This window comes from Lacerta agilis, chromosome 5 (assembly GCF_009819535.1).
Source record: "Lacerta agilis isolate rLacAgi1 chromosome 5, rLacAgi1.pri, whole genome shotgun sequence".
Lineage (NCBI taxonomy): Eukaryota > Metazoa > Chordata > Lepidosauria > Squamata > Lacertidae > Lacerta > Lacerta agilis.
In genome coordinates, this window is record NC_046316.1 from 68860382 (window position 1) to 68877351 (window position 16970).

Below are 16970 nucleotides of genomic sequence, written 5' to 3' on the forward strand. Positions count from 1 at the left end.
TTTACTCTTGCTTTTATGAAAACACAATTTGATACTATAGACTTCTTAGTGATAAAAAATAGGGCTGTTAAAAAAGGAATGTATCAGACTCATGGGGTGACTTAGGGAGAAGGGGTGAAGTGTGCAGCTTCTATCTGCAGAAACAATTTAAGCACTGAAGGACTGGACTAATTGGGAACTCACTAATGGGGCATGGGATATTTGACCTTTAAAGGATGTCCAGTTTGTCACTTGTAAGGAAAAGAAAAGGTTTTGCAGAAAACAATGCAAAACAGAGGTATTCCACACTTCTTTCTGGGTTTTGCATGTACAGTCGTACCTCGGGTTATGTCCACTTCGGGTTACGTTTTTTCGGGTTACGTACTCCTGTAACCCGGAAGTGTTTTTCGTCCCCTACACGGTCCGCACATGCGCAGAAGCGTTCTGCGAGGTCTGTGCATGCGCGATATCGCCGTTCAGGTTACGTACTTTTTGGGTTATGAACGGCACCCCGGAACCAATTAAGTATGTAACCCGAGGTACCACTGTAATGTAAACATTCATTTTTGGGTTTTGAATGTAACGCCCCAGCTGTCTGTGACAGCCTATCCTCATATACCACTCTTTGTGCAGCAGAATACATTTCTTGCCCCCAAACCACTTCTGGAGAATAAATTGGCTTGCAAGAATCCCAAAGCTGGCTATCCCTTCAAGGCATTCAGAAAAAGCAGAGAGAGTGAAATGTCTTCACTTTACTGGTATAGATTACATGATGCTAACCTGGTTTATTTAGCACCATTCAATTAGCATGTTGCCTTTTCAAATATTGTTAGCAAATGCCATATTGTTTCAGGAAGATATTGAATAAGTAATGGTTTAGCAGCTGTTTACCTTGCCAAGTTCTAATTAGCTACACATTTTACTTCTGAAAGCCGCAATTTCAAATCACTTCTAACCAATATTAACAGCTCTTCTGTCAAAGCTAAATTCAATAGCACCCAAATTAATTGGCACAGACTCTCTCTCTCTCTTGCTATACATTCATGCTCACAAGGTTATCTTAAACTGCTTGCCTACTAAATGGACCATTTTCAAAGCTCTCTTTTAACTCATGTTCACCTTCTCATTCCCCCTTGGATGAGTCTATCCCAAGTCTCTTTCAGCAAATTCTCCCCCACTAATGGCAGGAATGCCGTTCTGTAAAAGTAACAGAGGGATCCTGAGAAACCTGCTTCTCTTGCTTTGTTACTGAGATTGATCTAATGTAAAATTTATGGATTAAGACAGGATTGCAAGAATAAATGGCTGAAAAGAGCTATTCCACTGTGGAAAATACTCTATTTTATCATGCTTTAGATACTTAGATGGTGTGAACAAATGAGAACATTTGCAGTATAAATTAAGACTCCCTATTCTGTACTAAGAGATCATGGAATGTGTTTTCTAGACACAGAGCGCTTTAATTCACTGTAGTTATAAGAGAATCACAGTATGGCATTTATTCCGGATTGCAATAGTGTTAAACATTTTCACCTTGAATGAAGGGGATACAGCCTTCAAGGGAGATATAATATATGAGAAACAAACTGTGTTAAGTGATGCATTATATATGCGGTCTTAAAATTAGAATGAATACATGACAATATCTTCCCCCTATCCTCTTCCATATGATTCCTGTAACTGTTTTAAATCCTGCAGGTCTTGTTCTCAGCTTGCTACAGTGCAGAGCTGGAACTTACTATCTTATCATACATTGTTCCTTATCTTTGTGTTTTTAAAGAGAGTGCTTATTAAAAGGAAGCCTGAAGGAGGGGAAAAAAACAGCAACCTGTAAACTGTTTGAAATATGTAGTCTCTGTTGTCATTGATCAGCATATACATTTCAGCAGTGGGTTTTCAGACACTACTTTCAGGGCTTGTGCTAAGTAAATAGTACAGCAGCTCTGTGAACTCAGGTCATGCATTAGGGCACCTGTTAAAGCTCCTCCTGATGTTAATATGTCTTTCTAGCTGGAAAGAGATTCACACACTGTGGAACAGCAATAGCCAGCACCTCAAGCTCCACAAGCTCCTTGTGATCAAGCTGTTGAGAGTCTGAATAAGCCTCTCTTTTCACCAACATGGCCAGGGAGATATAAGAAACCCTCTCCTGCTGTCCCCAAGTTTCAAGATGTTGATTTAAAAAAAAATCCTTCCAGTAGCACCTTAGAGACCAACTAAGTTTGTTCTTGGTATGAGCTTTCGTGTGCATGCACACTTATTCACACGAAAGCTCAAACCAAGAACAAACTTAGTTGGTCTCTAAGGTGCTACTGAAAGGTTTTGTTTTGTTTTGTTTTACTACAGCAGACCAACACGTCTACCTACCTGTCCATGAAATGTGTATTGGTCCCAGCAGCCCCCAGGGCAGGGCTCCTCCCCTCCCCCCCCCAGATGGAACTCAGTTACAGCACCTCCTTTCAGGTGGGCAGGCGCCATTGCCATTATAAGAGAACGAGGGAGGTTTTCATGGTGAGTTCTGGCACCTCTTTTTCTAGAAAAATAGCACTGCTCCAGGGTATATTTCCATTACCTAAAGCACAGGTGAGCAACCAGTAGCCACGACAAACAACTCCTGAAGCTGCCACATTATTCCACACTACCCAGACTTCCTCCATTCCTTGTTCATTTCCTCCATTCCCCCCCCCCCAGTTTTTAAATGTATTTTGTGGTTTTGTATTCTGATTTTACTCTGTCAACTGCCCTGAGACCTGCGGGTATAGGACGGTATATAAATTCAATAAATAAAAATAACCATTCTACTCCCCTCTCCCTTTCTATGTAATTTCAGAACAAACTGGAAGGGCAACTGTTTTATTTGCTAAAAAATAAATTTACGCTTTCATTCTGGGTTAGTTTATTTCAATTTGTCTTTATTCGGGAGTTGTTCAGCCTGCAAGCCTAGAAAGAAAGACATGTATAAAGAGAGCTAGGCTCATTTTATAGAATACCTTCTCTGCTTCTCCTGCTTTGTCAGAAAGGCAATGAATATCATTAGTGATTTTTTTTAAAAGTGGAGTAAAATATCTGGTATCTAAACTGGGCTTCAGCAAAATAAGATGAAAAGCAGGTGCAAATGCATTCAGTTGACATTTGTCTTCCTCTGTATAGTCTGATTAATAATTATGCATATTATGTAATTTCAAAGTAACTTGCCTGTAAATCCAGGTGCACAGATACACGTAGCATTTAGCCCTTCACTGTCACAAGTACCACCATTCTGGCAGCTGATGTTAACACAAGGATCTTTGTATAATTCACAGTGCCTTCCTGGGAATATTAAGTGATAATGGATGATGTTAGAATTGTACATTGTTTAAGGGCTGGAGCAGGTGGAAGCAGAATATAAAGAATACTAGCAGCCTCATATATTCAGCATTGCTTGGGAATTCTAAGGAAACAAAATAATCAGTGGCAGCCAAGTCCTATAATTTTAACCTGATTATTAGAAGATGGGATATACAACAACAACAACAACAACAACAACAACAACAACAACAACAACAACAACAACAACAACAACAGGAAAATTCATTGGGGCCAAGTAATTAATGCATATCCTGAATCACCACCCTGGGATCTTCGGATAAAGGCTGGCATCAAAACTGAATAAATAATAATAATAACAACCCATCCCCTATCAACAGTTTTGAGCCATTTTGATGGTGTGCTGAGTAGTGCCCATCATTTCTTCATGATTGATGATGCTCAATGCAAGGTAAACAAAGCATTGGCTATCCATGGACTAAATCTGGATGGGACCACTGAACCTTTTTGTACCACCAAGGCCTGTTCTCAGCCACGTAGACCCTTCTCAGAGCTTAATAAAAGATTAGCTAAAAGACAAGTCAAATGGAGGGGGTCTGTATAGATACCTTGATCTAGCTAATGCACTCAGCACCTAAACCTTGTGTTATAGGATACATGAACCTGGTACTGGCAGCCCACAGCAGAATGATATTTACTTTGATATCCCCATGAGCACAACCAACAGTTCTTTAATAAATACATGTACAAGTACTGCAGGCATCTATTGGATACCGACTGTGACTTCATGGATAACACATCCTCTTTTTATCATGCTGCCCCTGAATAACGTTAACCACTCCAACCATTTCTTTTTTCAATATATATTTTAATAGCATGCCCTGCTTCTTCTGCACCTTAGAATAACCAATTAACTCTTTCCATTTGGAATAAAATTGCCTATCTCTGACAAGAATTCTTGTCCAATATCACAACTTCACTGACTTTTATTAAATGAGGTCGGGTGGCTATAATTGGGAGAAAAAGCTTTCCCCCCCTGAAGCAAGATAGTTCTCTGTGTCCTATTGCAAGTTTTAGCATACTGCCATGGTAGTGCAAGGGGAAAAACTGTAAATCCAAAGCAATATTCAGCTGCACTTTTTAGAGATGTCAGAAAAGCAGCACGTCAAGAGTATAATCCCCATACTACAGATGAGCTTCATAATGTTGGTTCCAAAAGGCTTGGCTCAAAGATAATGAAACTTAAATGATGCAGATCACGTTTATTAGGCAGATTTACAGTAACCCCACCTATGTTCAAGCAAAGCATCTCTTACCTTCGTATTCAGCAAGACACAGACAGTCATAGCTATTGACAAGGTCTCTGCAGGTAGCTCCATTCTGACAAGGGGCTGAAAGGCACTCATTATATTCCTCCTCACAATAGAGTCCGTGGTAACCTAAAAACATGTAACAAAGAAAACACAACATGCCCTGAAAATGTGTCTCAGGATATGGCAAAAGCTTCACAATCATGGATGGGACAGAGATAACTAATAGATGAAAATAGCAATGTGCAGATGCACCTTTAAAGCTGTTTTGTCATGTAATGTACATGAAAGGATTTGGAGCTCAGTTTACGTTGGAATCAAGACCTCCTTATACATTTCATACAGTGAACAATCAAAAACATTTTTGCCTGCTAAGAAGGCAGCCAAATGACCTCATTAGAAATCTAAGCAAGCCAGGAGCACGATAGAAGTACTGAAGCGAACGGACTGCATTTTCATAATTCATTTTTTTGCACGGCTGTAGATCACATTTATTAGGTGGGTTTACTGGGCTAAAACGAGGAGAAATCTTAGTGATGTATAAAGCCACTTTATATAATGAAACTAGATCTCACTCCAGCACAACTCTGAAGTGAAACACAGATAGCAAGCTGCAGGATATGGAGTAGCTGTCACTTGTCTGAAGTGGGTAAAGACATGGCAGTCCGAAGACAGAGAAGCATACTTGGTTGATTCAAGCTGGTAAAGCAGGGACGAACACCATTTCACATGTAAATGAACAGTAAGTGCTACCAATATGCTCAGCAAAATTTTGGCACAGCTTACATTGTGCCCATTTATTATTACGCAAAGCAACAGCTTCATAGAATACAGCATGGATTAAGCATTATCATTTATTCTGCTGTGTTCTACAGAGCTGCCGTCCGATGCGTATGTAAATAAATGAGGAATTGTGTATTCTTTACTTCTACTGCTATGCTTCTAGCAAACTTTTATTATACATGGAAGCCACTGAGTAATCACTGCAGCTGCCCCACCTTCATTTAACTGCATCAGATTAGCATACAATCTCCTTTTAAGCCTTATTCATTCAAATTGGAAGGTGCAGCGGCTATGACGGGTGAATTGTAGCCATTATTTTCCTTATTAGACCACTAGGCATCCACTACGACTCTTATTAAACCAGGGAGACCTTTCACCTTTCATATTTGCAATCATTCAAAAGCATCCTAAGCTTGTCCATCAGGTTCTAATTCACTAATTCAGGCAAACAGAAATCTTGGCTTGGATTCAAAGGTTGCACATTTGGGTGTGGACTTTTAGATAACAGGGAGGCCAAAATATAAAACAACCAGCAGCAAAATATATATGCTATTATTGTTTTTATTATTCTTCAGTAACAGTGGCTTGGATCCAAAGGTCCCTTTGTGCAAGTATCGCCACATGTGCACAGCAAGGTTCACTGATCACGACACACACACACACACACGAGTCTCTCACGTCCATGAAGATCAGGGAACCCTCCAGAGTAGCTTTTTGGGAAAATCAGGGGACGGGGACTTCCCCATGTCTCCCACTGACACAGCAACATCCTTGGGTCCAAGGTGCTGTTAGTCACTAACCGTTAATTTATCTATTATAACCATCATTATGTATTTGCTTTATTTGTCATTGTTATTTTTTTATTCTAGCCTTGCCTGCCAGTTGAGAGTTCAGACTAAAACCTATTTCCTTTCAATTTGTTTGCTTTAAGTTAGAAGTGATACTGTTGAAAGAGCAGAACAGGCTTTTCTAGAAATGTTTTTCATTTAATATTATTTTTACTCTCGTTCTCATTTTCTCTGAGGAAAATATAAATGGGATGGGCCATTTATTTAATTAAAAAAACAAACAGCAGCACAGGCTTTTTCACTGTGTGAAAGCTCAGGTAAAACTTTGAATGGCAAAGCGTGCTCTGTGAACACTCATGAGAAATCCAAGTGAGGTTTTTTTTTAGGGCTCTGGTCAAATAATAAGCAAGATGTAGTCATACTCAAGAACAAACCTATTGAAATTGGTCATTAATCATGACTAATTGACTTCCAGTGGGTTTACTCCAAGTATGACTGAGGCTGGATCCAGCCCTTTGTGCCATAAAAACAAAATGCCAGACACTTACTCTTTATTTCACTAGAGTCCTGAAATCAGTTGGATTTCACATGATTTCATGTCCTCGTAAGGGATAAACTGCCATTACTTTGTGGCCATTCTTTAATAAGACACAGGCACTATAAAAGTGCCATATGCAGGCTTAACTTGAATTCTTATATATAAAATAAATCAACACCAAGAAAATGCACTTGCAAATAAATTCATGTAATTCTCAATACATGCATACTGTACCTCTGAATTATATGTGACTGAAAAAGCCCACCCCCACCCCCGCTTTCTGCCAAACATCCATTGCTGTGGGCAAATACTCTGATTCACATGTTAAATTAATGACTTGTTTTGCAAATGATTATCAACCTGTTCTATGGGGCAACCAGTTGAAGACCGCAAGTTTGTGGTGAAAATGCCATTTTTCTCCACTAGAGGGTGGCTTCCACCTACCACACTTCTTAAGTTTCAAGAAGGGAGGACACCGCATTTTCATTCGGCTAGCTAGAAAAATATCGATTCCACCTCTCCTGATGTCAGCTGAAAAAAATTGCTATTGATAAGTTAAGATGAAGCCCTATAAAGGCAAAGGAGAGTCTTCTCCCGTGTGCAAGTCACCTCTAAATTAACAAACAAAAAGTTTTTATATTCTGTAACTTTTTTTAATGCAAGTTCGGAATAGTTTTTTTTTTTTTTAACACACAAATGAAATGATCGATTTCCTTCCCTGGATACATTACACAGAAGCAACTCTGTATTTGAGGGAGGGGGTTGCCAGTACAGAAACGTTTGCAAGCATGAAAGGATGGATCCCAAGAGACACTGTTCTTACTTTTAATCACATGGGAAGAAAGGGAACAGAAGTGCATCCACTGGCCACGTCTTCACAGTAGAATATGTGAAACGGGTCCTGTGTGCAGTTGCATGGAGTGTAACAGTCTGATCACAGAGGGTGTTCTCACCACATGGAAGGACTTATGCACAAACAGCTGTGTATGCGTACATAGAAGCTTTTACACTGAATGAATGGGCTGAGCCAGTGGGCACATTTCCCATTTCACTCGGTTCAACGAACACACACAACTGGAAATGAAAACAGGGTTAATGTCTCCTAATATGGATCCCCTTCACCTTCATCTCACTTCCTTTCCGTGAATTATCACACTTTAGTGCTTTCAGGCAACACATTAATTCAGAAGCATGAGTGACCTGATCACTATTCGCAACGACCAACCATTCTGCCTCCAATCAATGTTGAGCTAACCACCTGTGAAAATTCATACATCAGCTGTTTTCATGCATCTCATCTTATGATCCCTGAAAGCCCTGCCAAAATATGAATCCCATTTTCAGACTTGCAAAATGTATTTTATTTGTGGAAAGTGCTACATAGCTAAATATTACCAATTCCACCCCGTAATGAATACATAATAATTAGGTAAATATGCAGAAGTCAGCATAGCCTGCAAGCCTTGCGAGTTTTCACACAGACCAATGGAATGCCTGCCTATTGGTACCATAGGAGTGGCGGCTTGAGGCACATCTCTCCATGTGAATAATTCCGCAAAATGACATGGACATTTAACTATTTGTGTAGAAGAGCTGTAGCTCAGTGGTACAGCATCTGCTTTTCATGTAGAAGGTCCCAGAAACCCCGTTCCGTGTTCAGGAACAAGAGGCTGGAGTCCTTTGTCTTTGTCACAAAAGGGTGACATCAAGTAGTGGAAACAATGTCACATGTTTTACGTTCAAAACCAGACTTTGGTTTAAAATAATGACTGTTCAGGAGTATAGCCTGCTAGACCAGAATTTTAGCTGCAATACTGAGTCCTTGATTGCCAGCTCTCAAATACTGATGTCATCACTGGCAGAACAGAATCACATGTCAGACATGTTTTGGAAAGACTGCCTCTCATTGCCCCTGCCAACCTCTGAACATAATTTCAATAGAGCTTCTTGAAACGATTGCAGACATCTTTGCAAATCGAGCACATGCTAAGTGTTTCTTAGCAAGTGGTTATTTGAATATGCATAAGAGGGAAGCCTACAAAGGGGAGGGGGGGACAATGCACAGGCCTCTTTGGCATTGGCCTATTTGCAGTGAAAAGGAGGAAGTGACCTCGCGGATTGCTTTTCTGCTTTTTCTCCTCTATCTCCAAACAATGGAGCTTTTGATGCTCAACACATCTCCCTCTTAAATCCTCTGCATATGTAACAACTGAGAGCCCTGCATACTATTTCATATTATCAGTAGCTCCAAAATACCTTTGGAGCACATGTACCTTTTTCCTTTATGCTCAAAGATCAGAGAGTATCTCAAAGCACACACACACACACACACACCTCTGAAACCACAGTTGCATCAGGAAGCTCAGAAGCTATTCTCTTGGCAGCCTTGATGCTGTACGTTGCACACTAAAAGAAACAAAAGCCATGCTGCCACCTTTCTTTCCCATTGCTTGCTGCCTAAAAAAATACCAGTCTGACTGCTAGCCAGCAGGCAACTGAACACTATTTCCAACATGCTAAAATATCTTGCTGTAGATTTGGCAGGAGGAGTGGAGGGTTCTTTTGATTACCAGAACTAAATAGAATTTATAGGTTTCTTTCTTCCCTGATTCATTCATGATAAACAGCACAGGCAATACATCTTAGCCAGCTGTCCCATGAAAAGCCCTTTCAAAGACACTATTTGGGAACACCATTAGCAAATAATTATTTTCTGTTGTGGGGTGTGGAAGATTGCAGCTCGGTGGTAGAGCATCTGCTTTGCATGCAGGAGGTCCCAGCATCAATTCTCATCATCTCCAGGTAGGACTGGGAGAGAGACAACTGGAATCCAAGAGAGCTGCTGCCAGGCAGAGCAGAAAATACTGAGCAGGATGGACTAATAGTCTGACTCAATATGAGGCAGTTTCCAATGTTCCTATGTGGGGAGCCTTTTCAGCCTGAGGGCTGTATTTCCCAATGGCCAAGCTTCTGAGAGCCACATGCAGGTGGTGATCAGGGCCACTCCAGTGTGGCCTGCATTTTTGAGAGAATGGGTGAGGCTTGTGCAGGTTTCCGGGGGCACCTGCAGCCGCTGAGCCTGACACACTTTATTCCATCCATCAAAATATTCTCTTAATGAAAGTCACAGAAGGGCAAAACTGTGAAAAATGTGTTGAGAGTGCAGAAGGGGAGAGAACAATTAAGAGTCACACTGATAGCACCATTCCTGCTCAGAAAGCTGCCACCCCCACCCCAATAATCAGCAGGAAGGATCACTTAGCATAGTGGGCATAAGACAGCAAAGTGACTAGAAAAGCTATCCACCAACGCGCATTTCAAATAAATTAAAGGCGCAATTTGATAACTGGCTGCTCTTTTAAGCTGAAACTCTACACTCTTGACTTGATACTGAGTTTAAAAGTCACACCAAATTGGTCAGTTCCAACTCTGTTCCTTAAGTCTGCACTATGATCGGCATCAACACAAATGCACTCATCATTTGTTCTGCTTTTCATCACTTTACTCCACGGTCCTCGGTGACCTGAGAGCAAGAGCACCACAGATCCTAAAAGGCGAAAGAGAGCAAGGGAAGCATTTGATCGGCAGCAGTACCACAAAGATCACAGAATCAATTCTTCATCCCTTCTAAAGCCTGAAAGGGAAAAGTAGGATGCTGGTTTAGAAAATAGGCCTTTATGCTATGTAGAACTGCTGTGATAGCTCCAGCCTTTTACTATTTTGTCACTGTAGCAATTTTTAGCTGAATACAGAACAGGAAAAGCCGTATATAGACAATGATCAGCATCTTTCCACCACCTTTACCCTAGATTGTTGTGAGTGCGGGAAGTTAGTCTGCATTGATGCATGAGTTCCTTCTAATTCCTGGGTCCTGGATCCAGCAAGGGGCTAAAATCCATTGTTGCACTAGTCAGGCAAGTTTCTTTGGGAGTTAAGGGTCCTAGGACCATCTAAAAAAAGAATATAGTATAGGTAACGACTATTTTACGTGTGTCAGATATGTGCGAGACTATACTTTGCGCCAAACCCAGAACTGACCCAAAATGAAACATAAAGGAGCAGGATGGGGCCAAGGCAGTGGCAGAATGGGTTTTTGCAGGCTTTTTCCATGGTGTTTCAAATGCACACAATTTCACTTAAATGCGTGGTGCCTTGGAACGTAACCACTGCATAAACAGGGAGTTGCCTGTATAACAAAAGAGGCTGCTCTTTGTTCCTTGAGCAAATGGGTGGGCCTTTTCCCCTCCTCACCTGACTGATACTTGGAAGGACAATAGCCAAGACGGTGGTGTGTAAGCAGGGCTAGAAGTAGGCAGCAGCCAGAGAGACAGAACCATGCTTGATTTCTGCTAGATTCCAAGGCTGTGACTATGACAATTAAGCAAGACCTTTGCGGGGTGGGGTGTTAATGCTGTGGGACCATCCATATTAGGCCCAGGCTGTAAATAAGTGTAAATAAACCACATATCATAAAGGCATCACCATCTCTGCTGTCTCACATTCCAAGGAAACCAAAACCTGGCTAAGCACCTGCTGGTGTGCAACAATATGTTCTTTACAATGCACAGCCTCTCATGTCAAAATGGTTGTAAAACCTACTATTTCATGGGTACTGTGCAACATATTCATATTATAAAGCGTGGTTTTTTTCAATTTTCTGCAAATACAAATATGTGATGAGTACAACCTGCATCTGTAAAAGTAAGGTGTTTTGGTGTGTGTTTTTAAATCATATTGCTACTTAATTTAGTGTTATCACCTTAAAATTGGTATCCTGGAACAGTATTGTTAAAATGTCAGATCAGATAACAGACAAGCTATACAGAAAACAATTTGCATGTTCATTCAGATTTTTTAAATAAAATTAAATATAGAATGTATCAATACCTATCATTATAGCACACTGAAACTAATGTACTGTCAGCATGCATGTACTAAAGAGGGAAAAGGAAGCAATTTCCACCTCCATGTTTCTCGATGCTAAGAGCATCTGATGGAATGCAGGAGGGCCATACAAACCTGGGATACAGAGGCATTTGTAACTTGTTCCGACACTGCGACAGATGCCATGGGCACAAGGATTTAGAGCACAGAAGTCGATCAGCTGGGCACAGGTAGGTCCTGTAAATCCTGGGCTACAACTGCAAGAATAGGAAAGCCGGTCTGTGTAACAGGTCCCATTGTTCTTGCAAGGAAATGAAGCACAGGCATCTACTTTTCCCTCACAAGATGTTCCCAGGTACCCTGAAACAAAACAAGTGGAATTTATTTGCATGCACACATTTCATTCACCAAACCTTTGTCAAAGCATGGAGACTTAACACCTTTTAAAAACAGATTTATTTATTTATTTTGCTAGAGTTATCCTAACACATGCTTAGATACAGATACAAGGACTGCCTCTCCCCATATAAACCAACTTGGACCTTGAAATCATCATCTGAGGTTCTTCTTCATGTACCTCCTCCACAAGAGGTCCAGAGAGTAGCAACACAAGAACAGGCCTTTTTTGTGGTGGCTCCCCGTTTGTAGAATGCTCTCACAAAGGAAGGCTCGCCTGGTGCCTTCATTGAATAGGCGCCAGGCAAAAGTGTTTCTCTATTACTATGACTTGGGCTGATTAACATTCTATGGTCTTTTAAATGTGTTTGTGGAAGGGAAGTTATTGGTTTGTTTTTGTTTTATTATGTGTTTTGTGTTCTCGTTTTGTATTTTTACACCCTGTGATCTTCAGATAAAGGGTGGTATACAAATTTAATAAATAATAATAATATCCACACAACCTAAATGTAAATGGAGTGTCACAGCTAACACACTCTCCTCTCAGCTAAGGACACCAAATGCATTAACAGCTTCATGAGGAAGTGTGTTCATGGAATTTTCCACAGTATGCCCTTCATCTGAAATATTTATTAAAATATGCTTACATTGTGCCCATGATAAAAAAAACCCTCAAGCTATTCTACCACTGATCTTTGTTTCAGATAAGTTTATTTATCCTCCCCACAATGATGTAAAAAAGGTAGGCTAAAGGTAAAGGACCCCTGACAAAGTTAAGTCCAGTCGCAGACAACTCTGGGGTTGCGGCGCTCATCTTGCTTTACTGGCCGAGGGAACCCGCGTTTGTCCGCAGACAGTTTTTTCCAGGTCATGTGTATCTGCTACTAAATATGGCCTCCTCCCCTAAGTGCTTCATGGTAGAATTCAGCTAGTCTTTTTCGAATTATCCATTCCCTCTTCCCTCTGATGTATTAACACAGTGATTCCCATATGCTTTCAGTTCGCTGTGGAACAAGAAAAAAAAATTGTTTTCTTGTGCTATCATTTGAACTAGGAACAATATTAATAGTGGAGAATATGATGCAATACTGTAATAGGACCTGTATTATTTTCTTATGCTCTTTGATGCTGGCTGCCCTCTTTGCCACCGATGTTCATTCTAAGTCTTATTGAGCTATAAATAAATGCACTGATTAGGTATTTACAGAAATACCTATCTGTTGGCAATGTTACCCACAAAAAAACTCCCACAGATGGATATAAAACCAGTATTAAAAACCAGTGTGTATCTGTATTGGATCAGAAACTTGTATGCTTTTATTGTTGACATTTGGTGGAAAGTGAACCATTAATTAATTAACAGTAGATTTCCAGACAAGTCAAGCCAATGGAAAAATAAATGCTCAGGTGGAAGAACCTCACAGTGTAAATGTGAAAAACTGCAGGGGGGGGACACATTTAAGCATTGCATTTATTAGCAGTTTTTATATTTACAGTTCCTTCACCAGCAAAATGAAAGGAGGGAGAGAGGAAGCCTTCAGGATAAGAATATTATTGGTAATAGAAGTGTGATGAAAGCATGAAGCTCACTAAAGTTTGATGAGAGTGCAAATCTACCACTGGCAAGGAACAAACAGGAAATGGCAAAATAACAACAAATATAATATCATTGTTCAAGAAATATGAAGAAATGTTTTTTTGCTGACAGGACATTTGAATTAAAGTTGCAATATGTGGAGAAATCAGTAAAATAACTGAATAAGGTGATACCCTAATGCAGCTGCAGTGCAGCAGGAGATGGTTACTAAAGTGAATCGAGGAAATGTTTTACAGATTAGAGAGCACCATAATGAGTACAGATTCATTATCAAGGAGAGCTTAATTATTTGGCTTGGTTGTGCTCAATAGCCTTGGGAGGGAGTCATTTACCGTACTGCATTTTGGAGACTGTGCAGTGTTGCTTTGTTAAGTGTCTGGTGATCACACTGGATATTTAATCCGAGAAACATATAGCCACACATGATAAATGAAGCTAGTAGCTAGGATTAGTGATTATAAAATATTCAGATATGAAACACACAGTTGAGTACATCAAGCAGCAAGCAAGACAAATGGTTTTTATTTTTCCTTTACAAAGTCAAATGGAAACACAAAATTCACATTACAGGAAAGAAGTAATCAAAACTGGAACAAAAATTTGCAAGAACCGGTCTAAAAGGAAAAATTGAGGCCAATCTAGACAATGTGTTTCAGCAACAAAGAAGAGACTTTTACAACCCCGGATGAAGCCGATATTTGTCTTTTTTAAAAATTATATCTGCATGCCACTCTTCCTTTATGGGGTTAACCTATTTAATGCAGCAAACCTCATGGTAAAACAGGAATTTGAATCCGGGTTCCATGGGCCCCAATTTACAAGATAGAATGTAAACGAATAATAATGATTTAAAAACAACAACAATAGAGAGGAGTTTCAACAGCAGTAACATGATCAGCTAATACAAATGTGTTCTGCAAATACTGTATATCCACAAGTTGTTTCAGGGAGCTTATAAGAATGCTGCATTTTCTAATTCTGATATGCAGCAGGTTATGCCTGCAGTATATTAGGAACAGATGGATAACTGAGTTAGAAGAGGGATATTAATGGCTGATGGCTGCAGGGGTAGACTGACAATTTGCTGAGCTAGGAGCAAGCTGCCTGTTCCCTTTAAGCAGTGAGAAGACACTGGATGCACACTGGTGGAAAGCTTTACCCAACATGGTGCTGAATTTTTATTTCTGAATCACAGAGGATTGGCAATCAAACAGAACTAGTCTTTTCTGACTAATTCCAATACATGGACTCCATAGATTATGGGTAGGCAAACTAAAGCCCAGGGGCCAGATCCGGCCCAATTGCCTTCTTAATCCAGCCCGCGGACGGTCCGGGAATCAGTGTGTTTTTATATGAGTAGAATGTGTCCTTTTATTTAAAATGTATCTCTGGGTTATTTGTGGGGCATAGGAATTCATTCATTTCCCATATATATACATACATATGTGTGTATATCTATATCTATCTATATCTATATCTATATCTATATCTATATTTATATCTATAGCTACATCTATATCTATATCTCCCAGCCCCTCACAACGTCTGAGGGAACAGGCCCCCTGCTGAAAAAGTTTGCTGACCCCTGCCATAGATAATATTCACTGGATCATATTTTTGCAAGCTGTTGTAGCTAGCCTAAACTATAGCATCAAAGACTTTATGGAAATAATTTCACCTGATTCCCATAATGAATGCAAAACTCAAAACATTAAGAAAGTTTGCTTGTCTGATCTATAAACTCATTCACTCTGGGCCTCAGGGGCGGACTTTGGTAATATGGCATCCAGAGTGAGGACAAAATTTGGCGCCCCACCAATTATTTCTTATTTCACAATAATTCTTTTTGGTACAGTTGCTTTTTTATGGATCTTCTCAGCAGCTACTCATATAAATACAGATGATGATGATTTTGCACTCCCTTGTTTGACATCCTCTGCGGAGGAACCCGCCTGCACCACCCTAAATCTCTAAATCCGGCACTGCTGGCCTTCTTGAGTGCTGTGCCCATTGTTGAACTTGTTATTTTTCTTTAGTAACATTCAATGGTCCTGAGTGCAACTCAAGACACTTCAGAGCTGCCCATATGTGCCTAGAGTTTAAATTAAGGCCGTGTTCGTCAACCAGAGAAGGTTGCTTATATTGAAGAAGGAAAACTGGATCGCAGTCCATCATGGCTAGTTATCACTTACAGCTTTATTCTCCATGAGCTTACCGATATGTAAATTAGTTATTATTTTTAAAAGGTTTTATTACAATGAAGCAGGAGATAAATCTTATGCTATAAAATAATAATAATAATAATAATAATAATAATCCCATTCAAGTGGTGGCCACATAACAAACGGTAATCTAAAATTAAAGGGCTGTAGCAAATGTTGCAGCAACAAAGTAGACATGATTTCAAGCACACACAGATATAGAATGACCTTGATGAAGATAACAGATCGTAAACAGAGGGAATCCCATACTGCAAAGGCTCGAAACCAATGGAATCCACTCAGGAGGTTCCTGCATTCTAGCATTCTGAGAGAGAGAGCACTGTTAATTTGCCCATAAATCATCTCAACCACTTTTCATAAGGGTTTCTGTCATTAACCTGAGATTTTAGCTAATCAAACATGGTAGGTGGAAAACTATTTTAAAAAATGAAGTTCACATTCAAATCTAAGCCTTGCTCGGCTTGGAGGTCAAATATGGAACAGTAGAAATTAGATCTGAAATTCAAAGTGAAATGAATGCAGCTAGTCTCCTTAATATATTATACAACTGAAACATGATGCTCAACAGGAATTACAGAAGTATTTAAGCATGAGTTGCTAAATCTGAAACTTATCTTTACCAATTCTTTTTTATCATTCTCTCTCCAATGCTCTCCAATGCCTTCTCTACATTAATTGCTTGAGAATCTTGCCTTCCTCATTTCCTGCAGCTCAGAGTTTGGCACCTTGCCCACAGATCTGATCTTTATGCTGCAAATAGGTCATGGACTAAAATTTCTTTATTAGCTCCTTTTATCATCTGTTCTCACCACATATTTCATGCTTCTATTACATGCTGCACTTCCCCAAGCAGGGGGGCAGCTCTGGTTTCTTTTAGATGAGATACTGAGAACCAGAGTTTGAATTAAAGGATGGTGGGGAGAACGGACCAGTCCCCCTACATCCTATAATGGCTCCCTTCGCTACTATTTTTAAATGACGTGGGAAGGCCATGGCTGGGCTACAGTGGAATCAGGGGACGTGCCTTCAGTTGGAAGCAATCCACTGTACCTTGCATCAGTTCCGAGAAAGCTATACATCCAGTTCTACCTAATGCAGCTATTAGGTAATCCACATCTCTCTACTTCCCTCCTCCTAACTAAATTCAAGGAGGAAGAAGAAGAAGAA

The 16970-nt window shown here is 40.0% G+C and overlaps 1 protein-coding gene across 1 annotated transcript in view; it reads right to left on the reverse strand.

Annotated features, from left to right (window-relative positions):
- The window catches only part of DNER (delta/notch like EGF repeat containing), a 105727-nt gene that overhangs the window by 6354 nt on the left and 82403 nt on the right, over positions 1-16970 (reverse strand). Inside the window, exons 8-10 of the mRNA XM_033150337.1 lie at positions 11724-11948; positions 4602-4724; positions 3175-3288 (exon numbers count right to left, since the gene is read on the reverse strand). Of these exons, the coding sequence (XP_033006228.1) occupies positions 3175-3288; positions 4602-4724; positions 11724-11948 (462 nt within the window). The remainder of the gene's footprint in view (positions 1-3174; positions 3289-4601; positions 4725-11723; positions 11949-16970) is intronic.